Source organism: Arachis hypogaea, chromosome 8 (genome assembly GCF_003086295.3).
Source record: "Arachis hypogaea cultivar Tifrunner chromosome 8, arahy.Tifrunner.gnm2.J5K5, whole genome shotgun sequence".
In the NCBI taxonomy this organism is placed as follows: Eukaryota; Viridiplantae; Streptophyta; class Magnoliopsida; order Fabales; family Fabaceae; genus Arachis; species Arachis hypogaea.
In genome coordinates this window covers 2,141,868-2,151,375 of record NC_092043.1, presented here as the reverse complement: position 1 = coordinate 2,151,375, position 9,508 = coordinate 2,141,868, and the positions used below count along the sequence as shown (strand labels likewise).

General features: G+C 32.7%; 1 protein-coding gene across 1 annotated transcript; it reads right to left on the bottom strand.

Annotated features, from left to right (window-relative positions):
• Nucleotides 1-1,561: 1,561 nt before the first annotated feature.
• LOC112705632 (reticulon-like protein B16) lies at nucleotides 1,562-6,394 on the bottom strand. Its single transcript, XM_025756504.3, has 6 exons — nucleotides 5,914-6,394; nucleotides 3,925-4,015; nucleotides 3,313-3,493; nucleotides 3,072-3,213; nucleotides 2,761-2,830; nucleotides 1,562-2,343 (listed from the first exon to the last, which is right to left on the bottom strand). The coding sequence occupies exons 2-6, from the start codon at nucleotides 3,959-3,961 to the stop codon at nucleotides 2,177-2,179; spliced, it is 597 nt and encodes a 198-aa protein (XP_025612289.1). The 5' UTR covers nucleotides 3,962-4,015; nucleotides 5,914-6,394; the 3' UTR covers nucleotides 1,562-2,176.
• Between the last annotated feature and the right edge of the window lie 3,114 nt (nucleotides 6,395-9,508).

Sequence of the window (9,508 nt, the reverse complement as noted above, 5' to 3'; positions counted from 1 at the left end):
AAACAATTTAAAGATTATATTCTTAAAAGATTTAGATCTTCTAAATTTGAATTTTACTTTAGAGAGTAAATTGTAATCTCTCACTAAGTCACTATTTATTTCATAAATAAAATCAAAAGAAAATATAAAAGAGAAAATATTCAAGAGTGAGAGATCATACTTTACCCTTTAAAATAAAAATCTAAAATTTAGAAGATCCAAATTCATTTTTAAAAAATATATAACTTGTAATAACTTCCAGTAATATACAATTTAAGTAACACTTACAAAATGTTACAAAAATTAATAAGACCACACTATTTTATATTTTAACAATATTTTTTATGTTTATTTTTCAAAATTAAAAGCATTCTCAAATACTAAAACAGATAGATTTTAAATTCAACAAAAAAATTTAAGCATTGCCAGAGTTTCATGATATATATAATGAGTTTCTGAATGTATCAAGCTTGATGATTAATCCATCATCGTGATTTCCTTCTCTAAATCCTAAATTGCTATTTCTAAACACTCAACACAAATCTCACAAACCCTTGATCATTCACCCTAAACCCTAAACCCAAATTCCAATCATATATCCCAACCTCTAATTCTTATACCGTAAACCCTAAGTAATGAATTTAACCCAAAACCTTAAACCACTAAACAACTCAAGCCTATACCCTAAACCTTACACCACTAAATTCATCCACCCTAATTTAATTTTATTACTCTAAACACGACGTAATAATTTTAAACCGAAAACCGTAATTTGAATCGTAATTCATCATTGATTTTATCAATTGCCTAATTTCCATCTTTTTTTCTTTTTGGAGACAAAGCATATTTTTTTTTTTCAGAAGCAACAGAATTTTCTTTGCTTTATTTTTTGCTATTCACAATCCTCTTTTTTGGATTACAAAAAACATTCCGTAACACTTCTATTTTTGGATTTAAAAGGAAAAAATGAAACCCATAATCACATTGAACAAAAAACTTAAGCCCACCAAAAATGGCCCACGAATCACAATTATAAACATTAGCATTAACTTCTGCTAATTATATCACCCGAAACGACAAGCTGATCGTCTTGGATTCAGTAATTATCCCCAATTCTCCCAGCATATATGCCCCGCATCTACAAGCAGTTTCAGCCACGTACTTTCATCAAGCATAGAAAAAAATGCCTTCAACACAGTAGTACACACCTAGCTAGTATTGATCTTTTCAAAGAGACATTTTTTGGGCGGTTTGTAAGAACTATTATTTCATATTTGTTCCGAGTTTTATTAATTAAAAATGAAGTCCCAATACATGTTTGTTACCCTCAAGCAGCATTTTACATAAACTAAACATACACTTCTAATTAATAATTAACAAAAGCCCAGTACACAACTTGTATCTTTTGAACAAGATGAATTTTTACCTACTACCCTTGAGAAAATATCTAGATGTTTAAACTCTCTTCCCATGAAGGACTAATTTAAAAGCTGAACTTAATTAAACACGTTTATGTGAATCTACGAGAAGCCCATGATTATAAAGACGAGTATTAATTAGGGAAATGTACCACATGAGCCAATAGGAACCCAAATCACAAGTATTTTAATTCTTTAATACAAGGTCAACAATCAAGAGTTTGAGTATTAGGATTAGAGAGAGTTCTCCCTGAAATATCCCTTTCTCCCTTAATTAGATTTCAGTAATCTGATTACTAATTATACACCAATGACCTATGTACCTGTTTCTTTATTCTTTTCCTTCTGTATCTCTGAAACTAAAATCCAGTTCAGCAGAGAGCACGTCATGTGAAGAAAACAACGAGACACAACCACCATAAAACTATCACATTTGAGTATTAATTGAAAGAAAAAAAGAAGAAAAAGGCTAATTATAATTTAGAATATATTCAGCTTTGCCAATTGCTGCCTCTTTCTTTCCCCTTTTTTTGTCATCAGTACAACTTGGGGGTAATTTTATTTTATCTTTTTTCAACAGCTGATGATAAATATCCAGCTCACAAATCCTTCAAACTATGTCTCACACAAGCTCGTCAACAAATTCTCAATTTAGAAGCCTGAAACAGATGCCACTCAATTGATTCAAGAACAACATCTACATTATAAAGATGTTTCATACTTACAAGGCAACATTGTGGCAAGATTCCAAAAGAGCGTAAATTGAAGGATCCTGGAAATCAAGATTCTTTGTCCTTGGGTATGTTATGGGGCAATCTATTGAAAACACTCTCATCTACAATTCTGTAATGTTTTGAAAACTGGTGATTTATCATTCCACAACATTTATCTACATAATTTCCGTACTTGCTATACAACACCGGGACAGTAAACATCAAGAGGGTTCCTGTCACAATAAAAGAGGAAGAAATGTAAATAAAGTTAGATACAAAGGGTGTTCATATTTAAATGTCAAAATGACTCTATACAGCACCAAACAAAAAGCATCAAGTCAAATAGGATCAATGACATGACATGCAACCTAGTTTGAAAATACATAAACGTGTGTGCATTAATGGAAACCATGAAAATGCAATGGAAGTTTGAGAATAATTAGGTTGCAAATGAATGGACACGAATCCACCTTGACCTCACACCAGAAACAAGACAAGAGAATGCAGTGAAAGGAATGGCAAAAGAAGTTCAAGTGAAACACCTAAATATTATTTAGTACAAAATTTATAATACATTGAAGAAAATGGAGCATCTCAAACTGAGAAGTCACAGAATGAAATTAATAAAAAGACTTAATATGCAACCATACCAACATATGCCAGTGTGAAGAAAGAGAATATGCTTCCAATGACAGACAAAAGCCACAAAGAACCCACCACCTGTCAAGTAAACAATAAACACTGAATCACCTCTGCTCATTATCCATCAAGTTATGTACACAAATTGATATCTATCTAGATGCAAAAAGTTGTATTACTAAAGCAAAGTAGAAAAGTGTAAGACACAAGTAGGCCATGAACAAGGTTGAAGTAGAAAGGTAGCTGATATCAATTGCTAACTGCTCATATCACGGCTCCCCAGCCACAATCCCTAAATTGCTACACCTAAAACAAAGCTAACCTTAAAAAAAATTCTGAAATCCTTTCCAATAGTGATATCATGTGCTATAAGGAGCAAATTGTTGATCTTGACCCGGAATGAAGCTGCTACATTATTGACCATCTCCTCCGACACTACTAGCTCTGGTAACGTTGGTGGTTGTCTGCAGTTAAAAATTAAAATAAAATAAGACAGGCAATGATCATGCTCACTTTAAAATGATGAAAAGCATGTATTGCAGAACAAGGATTACTGGTCATACTTATTTCTAAGGGCCGCATAGTTAGCACGCAGAAACAAGAGTACAATCAAAATCAGCAAGACATCTGAACAAATGGTTAAAAAGGGTAAACTGGTCCAATCAACCAGGAACCAGGCAATTGTTGCAACAACAATGACACCCACAGAAAGTTGCCATCGCTTCCACAATAGAATATCAGCAACTACAATAGAAACAAAGGAGAGAATTAGAAAGAGTTAATACTTCAGAATTAGTATATCCATGTCCAAAAGGGGGAAAATGAAAGTATGGATGCTCAAGAAGAATCACCCCCCCAACCCCCCGCCCCCCCCCCCAAAAAAAAAAAACAAAAGAAAGAATGTTTGTGAAAGTATTGATGCTCAAGAAGAATCCCCCCCCCCCCCCCCCACCTCCCCCAAAAAAAAAAAACAAAAGAAAGAATGTTTGTGAAGAAAAAGAGTTCCATTCATCTAAAAAACAAATAACCAGTATAAATCTTATCTTCATATCAAATTTTTCAACTCCAACAAATATCAATGTAATGCCCGACCCGTTAGATTTATAACAAAACAAATGGAAGATAGCGTATGCAGACCCAAAAGAGAAAGTTAAAATAGAACTTCAATCTCTTACCAACGGTAGTAGGAAGCTGTGCGTCGTATTCAGACATGAAACCAACTCTTCAAAATGTAAGTCGTAGCCCTACCAAATAGACTGCCCTGATCTGGACAAATAACTAACGCGTTAGTTGAATTAATACCATTACTGGCAACAAGCTTCACAGTGACAGCATCAAAACAAGTGTTCTATATTCAATCATCACTGCCCAAATCATAATAATCTTCCAAATCTCCAATGCAACTAATACATCAACACCAATAAACTCAAGAAACTGGAAGCACGAAGCCACGAACAAACATACAATTACATTTAATAAATAAACTTACTCAAAGCTTCACAAAGATGATACAAACAAAACTTCCCCACAATTCGAACTAATGCTTTAGGTTAAATTACCAAAATCACAGGCATAACCATCAAAGCCAAGAAATTTTCTTTGTTACACAATCTACACAAAATACAGTGATTAAACATGGCATGATCCCACTCATAATTAGCATGGATATATAATAAACACAACCAATCAAACAATTATTTTAACAGGAAAAGATATTGAAATTTGAAAGACAAATTACATGGTTTCTTCAACGTAACGATGATTCAAATAAATCTTATAAAAGCACGGTTAGTAAAGTGTAGGGTTAGGGGAGAGAAACATGAATCAGATCATCAAATTCTATGTGTGATAAACCCTAGAATTTGATAAAAGCAAGATTAGAAGAGAATGCTGAAAGGGAAAAAGAAAGAAAACTAGGTGGAACGTTACTTGGTTGAAAATTAGGGTTTATGAAGGGTGAATCAAATGGAATCAAATGTTGGTGACTCCTCTCAAATTCTGGAAGGAAGGAAGAAATGAAGAATACTCAAAAGGTCGTTAGTATTTACCAGCTGACTTAACCCTTGCTAGCTGGTAAGTTAAGGCACAACTGTGTTCCTTTTCCTTCTCATACTTATCAAAATCGAATGGATAATCAACTCACTCAAAGTGCTGGGATCAGGGAATGTAGATTAGTAGTTTAACCCATAGTTATCAAAATCGAACCAGTAATCTACCCGGTCATACAACCGGGTCACCGGGTCAGTGGGTTACATGTTCAATCAATGGGTCACTGATTCATTCAGTTGACCCGGTCATAATTAAATAAAAATATAAAATTATAAAAATAAAATTAACATTAAAAGTTGAAACTTAAAATGATGTCTTCACAAACATATTAATAACAATCAAGTATCAATTCTTAGACATAACTAATTATGCAAAAAGAGATAATAAACTAATCACTAGTACAAAATACTTTCTAAATTTAAATGAACAAGAGAGGGCAAAAGATCACACAATCAGTAAATCAAATCCAAAAAATAATCTGAAAATCGACATCTATATCTTCATAGGACAAATTTGAAGCTTGACCGACATTTCCTTCATTTTAATTTGTATCTATATCTTCATTTGTGTATTTTTCACAAATCAATACCAAGAATAATTCATAATAATACAAACAGAAAGCATGGAAACAACAATTTAACTGAATAATTTTATTCTGAGTTGCAGAGAACATGAACCCCACTTTCAACAACAAATTCAACTATAATAATTTTCAGCAACAAAAGATTTAGCTCAAAAGATGATTTACAGACATCACATAAAATTTGGCCAGGTGATTATTTCACCAAGACAACAATAGCTTCAATCGTAATGATAATCAATAACAATTTTAACTCAGTGATGATTTTCAGTAACAAACGAATTCAACTGAGTGTTTATTACAGCAACAAACTCAACGTTCAATCAGAAACAAATTCATTCAGCAATGAATAAATTGAAGTGATTATTTCAGTAAGACAACAAATTCAAAGTTCAGCGATAATCAGGAATAAATTGCAGCATCACATTCAACTTTCAGCAACAAATTTAACTTTCAGTAACAAAATCAAACTGCAATTAAGAATTACAGCAACGAAATCGAAACAGAAAGAAAGGGGGAATTTGTTGGAACTCACCAAATCGGGTTGCGCCAAGGAAGCTGACGGGACCAGCCCACCGGGACCTGCTGCCTCTGCTTCTGGTGACGACGAGCGTAGGCTAAGGCGCGCGACTGGGTTCCGTGTGGTTCCGTCTGGTTCTCCCGCCCGCAAAGCGAGCCCAGGAAGGCGGTGACTCAGCTTGAGACGGTGAGGACAGAGCGCGACGAGCTTGATTCCAAAACAGTGAGTGCCAGACCGAGAGAGAAGTGACACACCGGAGACGAGAGTGGCTTGAGAGAGGTGAGAGAGCTTGAGAGAGAGAATGGCAAGAAAGAGACCCCAAAGGAGAGACCTTGAGGCTAGGGGTGGGTCACTGCGGATCAGATTAGGGCATTTGGGGGTGGGGGTGGGGGTGGGGTTGGGGGTTGGCAAACATAGTTATCAGAACGAACCCCTACTCGGCTCGATCAGGCTACTGAATCAATAGATTATTAATTCAAGTGATGGGTTATAAGTCGAATTGATAGACCGGTCATAACTAAATAATTATATAAAATTTAGTTTTTTTATAATAATTTTTTATATTAAATTAATTTATTTTTTAATTTATTAATTAAATAGTATCTATTACATTATTTAAATATATATTAAAAATATAAATATTAATAGATGTTATATAATTATTAATAACCAAAAATATTATGATTAATAAAAGTTTTTTGTTTATCATCTTTAATTTATAGATATTTAACAAAGTTTAATGTTTATTTTAATAATTATATATAATTAAAAGAATAAAGTATACTTTTTGTTCCTAAAGTTTGACTAAAATTTTAAACATACCTCTAAATTGTATTTTGTTTCAATTTTGTCTCAAAAGTTTTTTATTTGCATTAAATATACCCTGACGGCTAATTTTTCAAAAAAGTTTAAGACCAATTCAACAACAATTTTATAAGAACAACCCTCAATACAAACAAATCAAGCATAATTTAGTCGTTGAGGATATATTTGATGCAAATTGAAAACTTTTGGGACAAAATTAAAACAAAATAAAATTTAGGAGTATTTTTGAAACTTTTACCAAACTTCAGAGACAAAAAATATACTTTACCGTAATTAAAAAATAATTAATTTAAGAAAGAATAAATATAAAATAAAAATTTAAATTAATATGAACACTATTCATTAGAATAAAAAGACAAAAAAATAAAAAATATCTTAAATTAACATGACTAAAAGAATTAATACATAAAGTTATTAATTAGAATATGTCTAATAGTTTGTAATATATTTATAAAAAGGCATAATATAATACAAAGACTAAACTTGATAACTATGTGGCCAAACGACGCCATTTTTTTAAATTAAATATGACTCGGACCGAGTCATATAAACCGGTTGAATCACCGATTTTATTGAAACCCGTCTAGTTCAAATTGGTTTTTGTCGGATCTGATACAAGAACGATTTAATTAGTGACTCAACTCGACCAAATGACTAGGTGACTAGGTCTATGATCGAACTGGCCGGATCGAGCCAAATTTGATAATTATGGTTTAACACATGAATCACTAATTAAATTATTTCTTAAATTTAATTCAATAAATATAAAATATAATATATATATATATATATATATATAATATTATTAATATCTAGTAACAATATGTTGTTTCGCTTTTCACATTTTACAATAAAATATTTGAATAAATTATCAAATATGTTTTAATATTTTTTCGTATTCAATGGTATTAACACAGATGGAAATGATAATTATCTTATTTTTGAGTGCTAAAATAGTAAAATATAATTATTAAAATATCAATAAGACGATATTATTATAAGTTCATTTTAATACAATTTGTTATATTTTGTGATTAAATTACAAGTATTCTGTTAAGTGGCATTTGTTTTATTTTTTGGTTTATAAGTAATTCACAGAAACTCAATCTGTCAAAGCAGGGACAATCTGTTACACAATGCTTGCAATAAAGAAAACATCATCACATATAAAGAACATGCTATAATATGTGAGTTTATTTCAATACACAAAATATTTTGTTTTACTATAATGTTGTTATCTATGATTTCTAATTTTTAAGACAAAATTTAATATGCTTTAACAAAGATTAACAAAGGTTTCAACTCAATTTTAACAAGCACAGTACAATGATTATCAACAGAAGAAAAAGCATTGAATGAGGCAATGAACACAAAATTTATCATAAAATTTTTTTAACAAAATTTAACAATGAAAAAAAAAGTAAGAACAAGTCAGTAACAATTTATTAGTATCGATTTATCACCAATCACTAAGCCAGTAACAAAGTTAATCAACGCAGAACAAGCAACAACAAAGCTAGTAAATCAGTAATCAAGTTAAAATTTATCATCAAGCAGTGAGTAAAGCCAATCAATCAAGAAAAAACACCAAGCATTAATTGAGCATTACCTTAGGCGAGGACAGTGGCCAGAGATTTGAGAGCAAAGCCAATCAATGCATCATATACAGATAAAGACATAATGCTGACATAAGCACCTAGATCACATATGCAATCCACAAACTGTATACCACATATAGTGCAAGTAACCACACAAAGATCGGGATCACCACATTTTTTCGGTATAGCACCCATCAAAGCAGAAATTGAGCTACCCAAAGAAATAGTTTCTAAATCATAAATCTTCTCCTTATTCATGGACAAATCCTTTAGAAACTTAGCATACTTAGGAACCTAACAAATAGCATCAAAAAGGGGAATAGTTACCTCAACCTTTTTTTAATATATCCACCATCTTGGGATCTAGGTCCACTTTCTTTTTAGTCCTCCTAGCTAGGTATGAAAAAGGGATTGGAATTGCCTCTTTCAAAACATTTTCTTCCTTAGAAACTCCATCCTTCTGTTGGGCAACTTCTTTTTCTTCAATCACCTCTTGTACCTCATCCTCGTCTTCCACATCTTCTACCTCAACAACATCTTCATCTTGAGTTTCTTTTCTTGAGCTTGGTTCCTCGGGACTCTTCTCTTGCAATGTAGTGCCGGATTTCAAAGTGATGGCATTGATTCTACCCTTGGGATTGGATAAAGATTGAGAGGACAGTGCATTAGAGTTTGAAGGTTAAGTATTGGAGGTAGAGGGTGGTTCCATATGGGATATAAGAGTTTGGAGAGTAGAGGTGAGACTGGTGAGGCTAGAGGTAAGTGAAGTTTGAAACTCTTTTTGTCCTTGAAGAATAGAACAGAGTGTTTCATCTTGGTTGGGGGAAGAAGGAGGGTAGGTAATTTGTAGAACTTGTGGTTGGTTGAGTTGAAGTGCTGGAGCTTGCCTTTGGTGAGGTGGTTGGTATCTTTGGCCTTGGTTTTATTGTTGGTAAGGAGTGTTTTGTTGATACCGGTTTTGTTGGTAATTGTTGTTTCACCTTTGATTTCCACCATTGTCTCTGCCTCTTTGGTTGTAGTTGTCTCTCCATCCTTGGTTGGGATTATCTTGCCAACCTTGATTGTAATTACCACCTTGATTATAGTTACCGCCTTGTTGATAGTACCCTTGATTCGGACGGTTGTAATAAGCATTGGTAGCCGCCAAGGTATTGTCCTCTTGGAGCTGTGGATATTCATCAGTTTGG

Coding starts and splice junctions, on each gene's coding strand:
- LOC112705632 (XM_025756504.3), bottom strand. CDS start 3,961: ATGTCTGAATACGACGCACAGCTTCCTACTACCGTTG. Junction 3,494..3,924: donor ACAGCTTCCTACTACCGTTG/GTAAGAGATTGA, acceptor TTTCTATTGTAG/TTGCTGATATTCTATTGTGG. Junction 3,214..3,312: donor TATGCGGCCCTTAGAAATAA/GTATGACCAGTA, acceptor TTTTAACTGCAG/ACAACCACCAACGTTACCAG.